Genomic DNA, 14,715 nt, shown 5'->3' on the forward strand with positions numbered 1-14,715 from the left:
CTGGATTCTGTGCTTTCGACCAAGTTTGGTTTCCCCACTTCTATCCCAGCATGGCTGAATGGAGAGTTTCAAATGAACACACAGGTGACTGAGTAAACAAATTTACCTGAATGAATGACCCACAAACTAAACACGTGTCTCTAATTCCTCCTTACGATAAATCCAATCTTGACAACTGAATAACTGAAAATTTAGGCACAAAATACTCCATTTTTGTAACAAACTGATTTGCCAATGACAAACAACCCTGCATTTGCCATTTCAAAGGCCAGCTGTGAAGCCTTTATTTTGCATGTTTGTTCATCTTGTTCCACCCCCTGCCATGGGCAGGGACCCCTTCCACTACACCAGGTTGCTCCAGTCCTCATCCAACCTGGCCTTGGACACTTCCAGAGATGGAAGAAACCGTATTCTGGAGCTAAGCAGGGCTCAAACTCGGGCAGTGGAACAGCGACAGAACAGGGTCCTGTGTCTGCTGCCTCTTGCCTGGCATGCCAGAATCGCCATCTCCGAGGAATGGGATCACACCACAGAGGGAAAGGGCAGAGCCACAGAGACATCTGTAGCAAGACCTCCCAGACCAACACCTGAAGATCCGATTTAGCTCTTGCGTGCCAAAGGAAACACGGGAAGCTCTTCCAGCAACTGGAAACATCAGCTTTAACGTGGCAGATGGCCTGAGTGCCACACAGGGACAGGGAGGGGGAGATCTTATCCGAGCACAAGCAGGAGCTGGAGGGTGGGGGTGACCCCAGACAGACAGGGCAGTGGTGGCCCTTCCCAAGGGATTCTCACACCCAAAACTGTATCCAAAAGCCTGATGCAAAAGGTACCTGTATTAAACAACACTCCCCTTTGAATCACTTGAATTCTGTGGTCAGCTTGATAATAGAAACCCATCATAGCAAGCATGTAGTCTTAATACTTTAATATGCTGCCAACAGAACTGGACAATCTCTTTAATCTTTGGACCACATGTGCACAGTACAGATTTTGGTAATATGAAACTCACTTGTATATACACAGGCAAACATCTGCATTTCTTTGCTGCTTTTCCCTAGTCTGAAGGCAGAGACTTATTTAACGTTCCCTGCCATGTCCCCCCCCACGCCCCGCCCGACTGTTCAGGGAGGCCAAGCAAGACATTTTCCTTTTCTATGTGCTTGAAGCACTCGGCATCTGTTTATATTGTTCCAAATGCTGAGATAATCTTCTAGGCTCCCTTCCCAAAGCGCCTGGAAGGAAACAATTGACACATACTCTCAATGCACTGGGCTCCTGGGACATTTCCGACTCACCGGGGGAACCCAGCCTTTCCCATGAGAACCGCTGCCTGAGAAATGTAACGTGACACACAGGCACCACAAGGATCCTACAGCTTGGGGAGGATGGGAAGCACAGAGCTGAGTGCTAAACTTTAGGTAACCCAAGCCTAGAGTTTTCTCTCGCACACCCACCACAGCTCCTCCTGAGTGGCTGCTCCCATGGCCCTCCCTGCCCTCCCCAGGACACCCATTATCCTCTGTGTGCACCTCATTACACCAGTGTGTATTTCACAACACTCAAACCCCACCCATAAGATGCACATGGAGACCTGCAGGTCCTGGTGGCACTGGTTCTCTTCTAAGTGACAGTAGTGGGCAGGGGCTTCTTCAGACTTAACACTGACTGTAGCTAAAATCTTTGACTTTTGTGACCCCAGAGAATCTTTACTGTGCCCCAAGTTCACAATCATTTCATCTGATTATTAATAAAGCAAGAAGTAGTCATCATCAGGGAGGTGCTCATGGAAAAACTCAGTTGAAACCACATCTTTTGCTTTACTAAGAGCTACTGAAGAACAGCAGTCCATGATTCAGTGCCCAGATTTGGAGTTTGGGCATAGGAGACTCCCTGAATCAGATTTACTGATGAAAACCCACTTGTGTATCACCCAACTGGGGTTCTATGAAATGCAGCATTCCCTCCCTGCCCACAGGAGTATCTGCTCATCATCATCAAGGCCAGGTTGGACAGGGCCAGCTTGGAGCAACCTACGATAGTGGAAGGTGTCCCTGCCCATGGCAGAGGGGTGGAATTAGATATCCTTAAGGTCCCTTCCATCCACAACCATTCTGAGAGATCACTTTATCATGATCCTCTCCACTTTTAAGAACTAGCTCTTTTTAAAAAAGAGTACTGGGGAATGGCTTTTGCTCAGCAAAACCAAAACTCAGTCACTTGGAGAAAGGAACTGAAAGTTATGGGATCAAAGGATAACATCTGCCTGCTGCATCTAAGAAGGAATCCTTTCCACATGACTGGGTTCTTGAGACCCAGAGCTTGGTAAGACCAGCCCGTAAAGAATCTCACACCAGCACCTTAGAAGGAAACAAGATCAAAATCTAGTATTAAAAATGTATAAAGGACTGACAATAAACTGAGCCTTAGCAGTTTTTACCCAGCCCTTGTTTTTCCTTTAAAGACTCCTTTGCAAAAGAACAGGGAGAGTCACATTATATCCGATCACATTGCGACAAGCTCACGTGGTTACAGTTGGCCACAAAGCCAAAATCTTCCCCACCAGCTCTGACCAGGTATTCTGGACCACCTGAAAAATGGGCTTTGCTCAGGGTGCCCCAGCTATGTCACCTGGGGGCCTATGGCACGGGGCTGGAATGAGATGACCTTTACGGTCCCTTCTGACCCAAACCACCCTGTGATTCCATGAAAGGTGTGACCTTCTCAGCCCATTTTCACAGCCCAGCCATCCATCCCCGGGTGGAACTGAAAGCCTCAGGTAGCCGCCCTATCTAGCACGTAGAGATCTGCTCTGCAGGCACACCAGAGGGGCAGGGGACACAGCCCGCCACGTGCTTTGTCAGCAGAAGATGGCATGGCACGGCATGGCTTTGTGCCCACGGAGGTGTCAGCACACAGCCAAGCCCGCAGAGAGAGGTGGCAGCAGCCAGGACACTGCCGGGATGACAGCCAGGCCAGCACGCTTTGGAGCAGCTGCTTTTCCAACCCAGGGATGGCAGCAGAAGGTGCTTCTCATTTTGTGTGAGAATCAAATAAATTAACAACATAAAAAAAGCCCACGGCTCAGAAGAACAAATAAATCAGGGGGATGATCCATTTTAAAGGGGAGATACTAAAAGTAGTGCTAAGGAAGTCCCAAAGTAAGCCCTGCTTAGTTTCAAATCAGCTCAAGAAATAAGAACAAAAGGCCACTCTGTCACGTGCCAGGTGCCCTTAGCTCTACCTGGTTATAAAGGGGTTTACAGGAGCTGGTGGCAGCAGAGGGGCAGCTGGAGGACCTGCACCCCAACCAGCTCCACCTTCCAGGAGAGAAGCTGTTCTGCACTCCCACGATGGGATGCACAGCTGCGGGACACCCCATGCCGGAGAACTGTTCACACCAGCTGTGTTAGGAACAAGGAACACAAGGATCTCCCCTAGCACTGTGCAAGAGCCAAGCGCTATTCCCATTCATGCACATGGACAGAGAGACCGAATCTCCAAGGAAAACCAAACCATAACCAGTCCTCTAGACAGGCTGCCCAGGCACGGTCCCACGCTCACCCAGCAGCCCTCACGGGGTTTTCAAAACATGCCGGTATTCAAGTGACCGATTTTCCGTACAAGTAGAAGTCCATCGGTCAGGGAAACAGCAGGAGGATTCACTGAGCACTTTGTGGAAATCTGAACAAAACTGAATGCACCAGTTGGGAGACAAATCAGATCCAAATCCCTCCTCCTATAAACAATAGTAGTATGCAATGAACCAATTCTTCCATGGTGTGGCAGTTTGCCAAGGACAAGGGTCAGCATGAATCCATCAGGCGATGGGAACAACAACCGTAAGGCTGAGTAGTAGGTTCTCAGACTGATAAAAGCCATCAGGAGAGGAGCCTGCCATGAGGGAGGGACAAGAAAGGGCAAAATATAAAACAGGGGCTTCAGTAGAGACAATCCTGAGCTACTACGCCATAGAAAAAGGAAGGAAGAAGGAACAAGATTAGAAACATCAGGGACCTCTTTAGGTCTGCCAGCTCCAACAGAAGAACCCCAAATTCATGGCTAAGAGCCAAGCGAGGACCAGCATCGGCAAGGAAGATGCAGTTTCTTAACCAAACAGGGAATTTGTCCAAAGATCATTTTATGTATTTGCATTACTGCACTTCACATCTTAACATACAGCTGTTGACTGAAATGCCTATGAGGGGCAGGGAATGAGCTGTGCAGGGGAAGACAGCATGGAAATTAGAAACCTTTTTCTCTTCTTCTGTAACATCAGGCTTCTAGCACTTTGATATCTTCAAATGGACAGATTAATCTTGGATCTAACGCTTTCCCATGTAACAAGACTATAGTTAGGCACAAGGGAAGTCTTCCTAGCCATCTGCCTAAAGCTTGCACTCCTCTGTTCCAAACGGATGATCCATGACCCAGACTGGACCTGCCAGATTCCTAACAAGATTCAGGGACCACTCCAGCAAAGCACGTGTAAAAGGTGAGCTAGATCTGAGCAACAGGATGGCTCTAAAAGACAGAGATCACATGAATTCAAGTAAAAAATATCTAAACAGGAAAATAAAATAAAATGCAACAAGGTCTTCAATTGTCTTCCCGAAGATCCTAGAAACCCTGCTTGTGTAGATGAAACAAAGTCAGTCAGCAGGGCGGCAGTGAATGAAGGGGTGGGCACTGTTCAGACAGAACAATGAACACATGGTGGGGGTATTCTCCCTGAGCTTTACGTAAGCCATTGTGAGACTCTTACCCACAACCCCATAAGCTGCTTTTCTTTCTCTCTTCTTTGGAGGTGTGAGAGGTTATAAAAGCCACCAAACCTGTCCTGCTGTGATCTGATCTAATCTGGCCAGAACTGCTTGGCTTCCCTGGAAAGAAAAGTTGAAGAAAACGTGAAGAATGCAGGGCTCTGAGGAACAGGGCAGAGAAGGGGATCTGTGCTGGACTGTTGAATTTAGCTCTTGGGAAGCATGGTACCTTTGCATTTTCTGGCATCCTTTAAAATTATGTCCCCTTCCAAAATGCTCCAAATGACCACTCAAGAGAACCAATCCTGGCTGAAAATCTTTTCCATCTCATTAATTACCAAGACTGAATGAACTGAGTACCAAGCTGTACTCGACACTATCAGGCTCACAGATGCAGGCAGATTTTAGCCCTGCTCCAAGAGAATTAAGAACTGTGGTATGATGACTAAGGCATCCAAAGCTGCCTCCGTTCTCTGGGAAAAAACTCAGACCAGCCCCCTGCAAGAGACCCTTGATTCCAAGGCTGCAGTTATACTGAAACAGGTGTTTGATGGAAGGTGGCCAGAGCCAGGGTTCCTGGAAGGCCAGGCTGCTGCCAGCAGGGCACCATGAAGGGATGCAAACAGAGTGGTGCTTACACAAAGGCTCCCAACGCCTCTCCAGCGGCACAGGCTTCCTTCAGGGAGCGCAGGAGGCCCCTGCGTCCCTTCTCAGTCTCTATTCAAGTTCGCCCAGCATTGTGCAACCAGAGGAGGAACATCACCAGAAGGAAAGGAAGGGACAGAGGTCCAGGAAGGCTGGGATGATGCTCAACAAGCTACAGCCCTAGCACCAGCTTCCAGGTTAAGCCCGGCTCCAGCAGTTCTGGTACGAGAAGGACAACACTCCCGTGTTACCGAGCCCCAGCTCAGGCAACATGCCCAGGCCTCCCCAACACATTTTGGACTACCTTTTCATTTGAAATGTCCTAGAAAAATCTGGGAAGGCTCACCAGCACATCTGGGACTTGCATCTGACAAGTAAGGAAAGGCTGTATCTGATTTTCAATCTCCATGCTGAACTGTTATATCCAGTGTTATTATACCTTAAAAAAAGAGCTGTTGGGCAGAGGGAGATGGGAGCAGACAGTCAAACAAGCCGAGACTTGAATCCCAACTGAAATGAGAGCAGTTGCTCCCATCCAAGGCTGCAGGGTGCCATGTGAGGGTCCCCTTTTGGCTTGGCATGGGCCCCAACAAAACTAGCTTCACTGCCTGGTCAGAGAGCTGATGATAGTTTCCAATCAGTTGGACTTGATGATCTTAAAGCTCTGTTCCAACTTAAATGATTCTGTGATTCTAAACCAACTGGAGCTGGAAAAAAAGAAGTCACTACCAGAATGGTATGGAAACACCTTCCTTCACCTCGCGCTCAGCACACGTTGGCACAGAACTTATCACCGCTGGAAAGAAACCACCACCTTTCCTTCACCACGGGCCGACCATGCCAGCTATTGACTCAGCTGCTCTTACAAGGTTTTCTCCACTTCTCCTGCCTGCACAGCCAGCTTATCGCTGCCTTATGTAAAGCCAGTTTATCACCCTCTGAACTCAGACTGCAGCTTTTCTCACCAAGCATGGAGTAGGCGGGCATCAAAAACCTCTTCATGCAACCCAGCAACCTCAGAGCTAACGCTGATTCCTGACAACAGAGGAAAGACAGAGGCAGTGACCAGAACGATATTCCATGCAATGACCTGCTGGATGCTGCGAAGAGTCAGCACTCTCCTGAAAAGTGCCATGGGGAATTACAGCTGGAGAGGAAAGGATCTGAAGACCTGAAATCTTTCATCACGGTCTTTCAAAGCTGGGAAGATCCAAACCATCCGTCTTGTTTTTACTTAGCTGTGTGGAGCGGCATTGGGTCCCAACTTCTGCCTGCCATTCCCAAGTTCATAGAATCATGGAATGGTTTGGGTCAGAAGGGACCTTGAAGTTCATCCAGTTCCAGCCCCTGCCATGGGCTGGGATACCTTCCACTACAGCAGGTTGTTCCAAGCCCCATCCAACCTGGATATGGACACTTCCAGGGACGGGGCAGCCACAGCTTCTGTGGGCAACCTGTGCCAGGGCCTCAGCACCCCCACAGGACAGTTGTGCCAGCTGCTGCATGGAAAGAGAGCACAAAGGTACTGCCTGAGTCTTCTGAGTCTTCTCTGGCTTTTGCAGGAGTAAAGCCCAGTTCAGTTTTACTGAAGCAAAACACAGCCTGGTTTGTCTCTACACGCAAATTAAAGGTACCAAAGAATATTAATGATCACATTCTGCGATCAGATTTTACCTGATTTATTTTTTAATCATATTTATTTTAGAAGCAATTAAAGACTCTGATATTAAGCAGGTCATCTTGTTACTTCTGAAAATGGAGGAAGGCCTGCTTACAGTCACAGATCAAAAACAGATGGCAGGAATGAGAGGAGAAAAAGAAATCAAAGTAAATGGGCAAATACAGCTCATTTCTCCCATTGTCAGGCTGCTGTTAATACAGGTAAAGATGTTCACAGTTATCTCTGCCCTTTTAACCTCTCTCCTCATTGATCTAACCATCAAGGACTAATCTTGGGCTTATGGCATCACACAGCTTTCTACCAGCAAAGTGCAATGACACAACCGGGTTGAGAATAGAAAGCAAGGAGGAGGAAAAGTGCTAAAATGGAACAAGTAGTTATGGAACATTGTTACAAAATCCCTGGGTTAGCCTCTCTGCAGAGTTAGCAGCACAACAGTAAATGCCACAATGAAAACAGGATCCAGAAGAAGTTTGCCCTAACGGCATCTTCTCCTGAATTCACTCGTACAGCAGTGCTGAGAGGTGCTATCAAAACCTTTACTTTGCCCATCATTTGGAAGGCAGGACAGGTGTGCTGCTCCCCATTTCCTAACAAATGGAGCCGGTGCGCTCCTCAGGCTTTGCAGTGGAGTTGTCAGACTTGAAATCCAGCATCCTCCACCCCACCACGAAGTCAGAGTAGCAGCAAGCCTGGGGGAAGTTCCACTTAGAGAGCCAAGAATACCTTATCTCTCAGGATAAGGTGGAGCTTTACTTTTCCCCTCTTGCAAAATCAGTTCTTAAGTAATCTGTTTATGTCACACATACCAGCACTCCTCACAGGGGCATTACAGCAGCACGGCGTTACCTTCAAGGAAAGGAACGTGCAGTGCTCTAAATGAATGGGAAGGGTCCTCTGGCACAGCTCAGGGCAGTGCCTCTTCCTGACTTCCCCCAAGAAAGCCAACTTGCACTTGCTTTCCCTCAGGCTCTGCCCTAGACCCTGGCAGATCCCTTGTCTTGCCGGGTCACACTTCTGGGCACCTCCAGCCAAGCAACTCCTCCTAACTAACATACACCAAATCCATCACCTAGCCCTCTCACGGAGACAGGCAGCAGGGAGGAGCTGGAAGGGAGTTATTTTCAAATGTCAACAGCTGATATCACAGCGACACATTCCACTGTAGGACCAGGGTGAGGTGCCACCTGAGAGACGGACTAAACAATCCCTGGAAGCAGGCCCAAGGGACATATTTCTGTCAGGTATGTAGGGTTTCTGTTAACGTTCCATTTACTCAGCGAGGGCACAAGGGACAACTGTCCCACCCTGAAAATGTCTCAATGCCTTCCTGACCAGAAACGCCTGTTTTTACCCCTCCTTAAAAAGCCAAGTCCTTCCCTCTCCCCTGCACCACTACATAATCAAATTAGTGGGTGACGTGGTTGTGCAGAGCTGCTATCTCCATGCCACAGACATAACCTGTGGGCATCACTGACAAAGCAAAGGATGTTCCTCTCTTCTCCCAAAGAACCTGCCAAAGAGGGATGCTCAGAGTGACACCTTCAAAATTCTGTCTTCACCTCTTTGAACTCGAAGCAACTTAAGAAGCAGCAAAAGCAGCCTGGTTCTGAGCCCTATTATAATGCTCTGCTGGAGAGGTTTCCTATTGTCTCCTGCTAACTCCTGCTGCCAGGGAATCCCTGAGTTACAACTAAAGGTTGATAAAAGTTACAGCTGCCCTTCCCCTCATAGAAGGGAAAGAAACAATCTCCTCTCTGCACACTTTTGGTGAAATTAAGTGAATGAAGAGCCTTCCTGAGAAATTTGATCAATATTGACTGCAAAAAAAATAATTGGGAGAAGAACGGAAAGAAAAGGCAAGAGAGGCAAACAGCTTTAGGGCATGTATGTTGCTTCCTTGTAGAAGTAGGCTAAAAATAAAAACTATCAGAAAAATAACACACACCTGGAGGTTACAGTTCCCTCCACTGTTACCTCCTTCTCCAGAGGATGCAGTCCCTGCCAGCCTGTAAGAGAAGACAGTTGTAACCATAGCATGAAGGTGGGGAAGTAATGGAGGGCACTTCGGAGCTAACAGCTCCAAGTCTCTTGACAGACGCTCTCCTCCTTTAAAACACCCCACTGGAAGTGCAGGAATCTAACAGGGACTTAAAAGCATCTGCACCAAGTGCCAGCCAAAGGTCTGACCTCAGTCTCCTCTTCTCAAGTCACCTCAGCCACTGCTCATTTGACTTCATCTCCATCCTTCACCCTCTCTTAGGCCTCCTTTGGATGCTCTCCAACATATATGAAGGAGGATTTGCCCACTCCAGTTGGAATCCCCCTCCCCATCAGGAGTGGGACACACAGGATCACTTGGGAGACTTGGAGGTTCATGGCATCAAATCCAGGACTGGAACTGCTGAGGGCATGAAGATGTCCCTGGGGCACTGAGATGGGATGATTCCTGTGGATGGATGGATTTTTAGCTGATGTTTTAGCCCTCCCCCTGGATCTTAAACAGACAGAGGGCAAGGTTAGATTACATACTGGGAGGAAATTCTTCCCCGCAAGGGTGGGGAGGCCCTGGCACAGGCTGCCCAGAGAAGCTGAGGCTGCCCCTTCCCTGGAAGTGTTGGACAGGGCTTGGAGCAACCTGGTCTAGTGGAAGGGGTCCCAGCCCATGGCAGGGGGTTGGAAGTGGATAGGCTTTAAGACCAGTTCCAACCCAAGCCACTCTGTGAGTGTACAGTTCATCCCACACATGCAGACCATGACTGCACCCAGGCCGCACATTGGATACACACACACTAAGTGCGCAGATCGCTGTGGAGAGACAGATGTAGCTGAGGACACACAGAGAATCACAGAATCACTGAGGCTGGAAACGTGGAGACAAATAAGATCTCTTCAAAGTGCCAAAGCCTTTAATGCTTACTGGCACTGCAGCAGTGCCCCAGATTTGCTAGGCACGCCAAGAATTCCGGGCTGTCCCACTGCGGAGAGCGGAGCGGCTGAGAAGCGGCTCCCTGACAGACCCATCCATGCACCATACGTGCCCTGTGACCCTGACAGATGCCACAGCCTTGGATCCTTGGGTGATTTAGCTGGGCCGCTCCCAGGAGCCTGGCAGGAATCACAGAGCTGCCTTTAGCATCCCCGAGGGAATAAGCTAGCTACACAGCTCCAGGGCTCTCCGGAGGCTCAGCTGAGCAGCTCCAGCTCCAGAGGCTTGTCGTGTACAACTAGAAGCACTTCTTTCACCTCCTCTCGTCCTTCCCCCAGTGAGATGAGCTGCAACTGGTCTGTTAGCCCAACTAAACCAAATGAGGATATCTACATTGGAACAAAGGATATAAACACACCACAGCCACAAATATTACTTAAAGCAGTAACCACATGCCCTGCAGACAGTCAAAAGGACCCTCCCGTGCTCATCACCAACAATCACTTGCATTATATTCCTGGAGCATCACGCATGGCCATTGCCAATCAAAACAGCACATGGCAACATTTAAGACAATAAAACATTAAAAATATCGTCTCTCTCTCCCTTCTCAAAAGTTTCTGCTGCGCCAAAGCGTCAATTATTCCACAAGCAAAAGGCTAATACAAACCCGACCCTGCAGACAGCAAATAGCCTCATTAAACCCAACATGATGATTTATAGTGGCTGAGAACAGATTACTTCATCCCAGAGAGGAAGAAAACACTGGGTTTTTTGCAGAAACGACTGGCTTGGTTTGCTGGAAGTGTTCTAACTCCTCTTTTAAGAGATTATTTTCTCTCCTACTGCTGGATCCTTTCCTGTCCATTACCGGTGACAACGACATGGCTGTAACCCTACACCTTTCAAAACATTTTCAACTGAAAAGCCACAGGCATTTGTTCGCAAATAAAAAAGTAAGAATAAAATTACACCCTGAAGTCGGGAGGGGAAGGATAGTGCTGCAAGGTGAAATCCTCTCCCTTCTCAGTACAGTCGTATCCTATCCTGCTCTCCCCTCCTTCTCCCCCACTAGTTTATCAAGCCCACAGACAATCAATCCCCAGAAAAAGAGAATTTGCTGCGATTAATTCACTCCTATCACCTTCATCACTTTCCAGGAACAAGCTTGAAGTAAACTTCTTTAAATTCCTTTTACTTTTGGGATTTCACAACATTTTTAGTTAGAGAGAAAACAAAAATACTTCCAAAGGAGTCTATTCTTTCCCTATAAAGTGAAGAAACTATTTTCTCTGTTAAGAAGTTCTCCTCCAAGGGAAAACCCTTCTCTTTATGCCTCCCAAGCACAAAGGATAACCCAGGCAAATGTTCACTTCCCGCCTTATGCCCCCCCCGACACTTGGTACAAATTCTGCTGGTTTTTCCACTTGGCTTCTCCACCTGTCTCCATATTTCCACACTCACAACTGCAGCAAGGATAGGCAAGCATTGCCAAAACTCTATTCGTAGAGGAAAGCAAAGCAAACAGCTCTGGTGTTTCACAGCCATTATGCAAGACACAGCAAACACAACTTTGGGGAAAGTGGAAGCGTGCTGCCAGCAGCACGCAACAACATTCGCTCCTGAACTGAAATAGAGGATTTCTCTAAAAAGTCACTTCCACCCCAACCAAGCCTACCCACATTTCAGTCAATTTTAGGATGAAATACTGGGCAAACCAAAGGCACCCCACTTCTCGGCCCTCCGACTGTGCCCCACCTACATACGAACACCAAAGCAAAGGCACCCCTCCTCCCCAGCAGTCCAAGTCTCTTACCTTCCACTTCTTCTTCATCACATACATGTTTAAGGAAGGAAGCCCCTCTATCCAGTACCGCCTCGTCCTCCATCCTATAGTAATAGAAAAGAAAAAAGGAATGCTCAGACTTCTCCTGGAGTGAGCTGTTTGAACCAGCCCAAGTCCTGGGCAGGTTAACTTGCAAGCTGTTGTTCATGTTCCTGTGGGCACTCCTGTCCTCCTTCCAGTGCCTGCTGTTCCTTCATAGAGCTCTGTTCACATGGCGTTTGCTTTAAGCTGGCCTCACGTAGCTCGAATTCTGACCTTGAGAGGACATCAGTGGTGACAGGTGTGAACAAGGTAATCCCAGCTACAAGTCTTTGGGGGCTTTCCTGTTTCTTGTGTCTGCCTTTTTTTCCCCCTTCTCTTTTTTCCAAAAAGTACAGCCACACGGGCAGGCTTGGGGCGGTCTATGCAATAGTCAAGAGCTTGTGGGATTCCAGTTTGCCTTTGAAGCTGTCCCAGCGGGCGGCAGCGGCCGAGCCGCGCAGGGAGGCGAGCGGGCACACCCCACACGGACACACAGCCCGGGCTCTGGCCAGCCCCTAATACCAGCACAGCACACTTGTCTGCTGGGAGCCCGGCTTTGTGTCACATGTTGGCCTTACAGAAATCTGACATATGAGGATTATCCCGAGACCGAGCTACAGTAAGTCAGATCATCACAGCAGTCATTTATGTGTGTCACCCCTTCATTCATCCATTTGGGGAAGGGTTTTAGTAGTTGCTGTCCTTCCCCTCCCCTTTTCTCTCCACCTCTGATCTGCCTCCATGGACAGCAGAGACTCCTAATTCCATGCTTCTGCCATCGCCGTGCTTCCGCAGAGCTGCCCAGAACTCCTGCTGCTGTGCTTCCCCCACAAAATCAGACCCTGCCTGTGTTCCGAGGGTACATCTGCAAATCCACTCTTGACAAGCAAATACAAAAATAATAAAATAATAATAATAAACGAAATTGGAACTGTGTTAAATAATCTCCTTAGAGGCTAAGTACACATTTGCTGCTCACCACTGTGCAGTCGCCACGGGAGCTTTCTATCCTAATACAACTGGGACCGAGCTGGTAACCTGTTTCGTACCAAGAATCAGACATAAAACAACACCTTTTCCTTATATTCCCTCAGTGGAATAGGGATGAACTCAGTTCAGAGTTCAGGCCTTCAAAACTTCTTCCCATCCATATTGCTTCCATTCAAGATCCTCTGAGAGCAGCAGCAGCAAACACTTACAGATTATCTTAAAGAAATGTTCAAATTCAGGAGGGTATAAATACTGTACAGATGAACACCAAGGAATCAGAATGCCTTAGGGTGTCTACCTTGCATCCCAATGCCTGGCTATCTAACTAGAAAATAAAAAATAAAACTCAGCCACAAAAGGAAGTACCAGAGTCCCATTTCATGAAAGCAGTACCACAGCAGCCATTCTCCCACCTCTGCCACGTTTTCCTCCACCTCAAGCACCTTTACTAACCCACAAATGGCCTCATCCTTGGCTCTTAGTCCACAGCTCAACTCCCAGAACAAGTCTCAAACATGTCGCAGATAAAAACAATGAAGAAAAATAGGTCAGATTCAAACACAGTACCAAAGCATATGGAAATACACATTTTTCATTTGGATTATTGGATGGCAGTGAAAAATAAAGCACCGTACCCAGAAACGTCTGTGAGCACTGACTCCCAAGCTTAGGTCTAGTCCGAAGCCAGCTCCTCCTTCGCTCAGGCTGTTTCTGCCTGAATTCCAAGAGCCAGAGGATTTGAAGCAGAAATTTCCCTGACCTAGGAAAGGTGCCATTCCCCAAGCAGCTGCTGCCGGGTGCAGAGGGGTGGGACGTGCTCCTTGCCAGCACAGCACACCAAGGCAGCACTCAGGCACACACCAGCCTCCCCTGAAAGCTCCGGCTCTTCATTAAATTATTCAAGACTATTTACGCATCTTTTCTAAGGCAACAGAAGGGAACATACTCCATGGATACCCGTGCCTGTTTGCAATGGTTGTGAAGGCACAACCCCATATTTTTTTAATTATTTTTTCCTGCAAAGCAGCACAGTAGCTCCTTGCTATAAACACAACTGGAAACATCTGGAACAGATGGGACTGGATTTCCAGACCAAACACAAACCACAGGAGCTTTATTCCTCCGTGAAGTCTGTACTTATCCTGGCATTCAGCTCCACTCTCTGAGCACCCACACACGTGCAGATGTGTAACACACCTGTGTGTCCCACAGCCCTGTGTAAAACCATGTCCCAAGGCCAGTTCCCACAGCCTAGGCAGCATCAGTCCAGGCATGGAGCAACTGAGAAGCAGCAGTGTGGTAGAGTGGAGAAAGGGAAAGGAAGGGAGCAGTTTCCACTGCCAGCAAGGGATACGGTGCCAAGAATTCACCAGTTGCCATCCCCTTGGTAAAAGGTCTACTCAACCTCCCCACAACAGCAGAGCATCCTCCCAAGCATGACCCCACAGCAGTGGGAATGGCCCCCACGCTCCCAGGAACACCACCTTGCCAGCCTGGAATGGGTTTAGCACATTGAACAGCCATGCTTTTTAGCTCCAGAGGGTTGGAAAACTGATCAGCAAGGCTGATGCTTTCCCTGATATGTGTATCCGAGGGAACTGGGGGGTTTAAAGAGCCAGGAATAGAGCTTGGGTCGTCTTGGCACAGCGCCCTGGCTCTAATCCGCAGGAGTTTAGTGATTAGACTCCAAGCACCACCTCCCTTGATTTGGTCTTTTCTGCCCTTCTCAGATTACCACTGGATTTCTGTGGGCCAAAATCTAGCAAGAAAACATCCTTTACCAATTTGCACGGGGAAACTATTTCAGCCCCCTGGAATTTTTCAAATACCATGAAATGGG

General features: G+C 48.2%; 1 protein-coding gene across 10 annotated transcripts in view; it reads right to left on the minus strand.

Annotated features, from left to right (window-relative positions):
- SLC4A4 (solute carrier family 4 member 4) overlaps window positions 1–14,715 on the minus strand; it is a 146,466-nt gene that overhangs the window by 86,556 nt on the left and 45,195 nt on the right. For all 10 annotated transcript variants that reach the window (XM_020585263.2, XM_039550501.1, XM_039550500.1 and 7 more), the window contains one exon: window positions 11,835–11,908. In XM_020585263.2, coding sequence (XP_020440852.2) covers window positions 11,835–11,908 — 74 coding nt within the window. Of the gene's footprint in view, window positions 1–11,834; window positions 11,909–14,715 lie in introns of those variants that run through there.

This window comes from Corvus cornix, chromosome 4 (assembly GCF_000738735.6).
Source record: "Corvus cornix cornix isolate S_Up_H32 chromosome 4, ASM73873v5, whole genome shotgun sequence".
NCBI classification, from domain to species: Eukaryota; Metazoa; Chordata; class Aves; order Passeriformes; family Corvidae; genus Corvus; species Corvus cornix.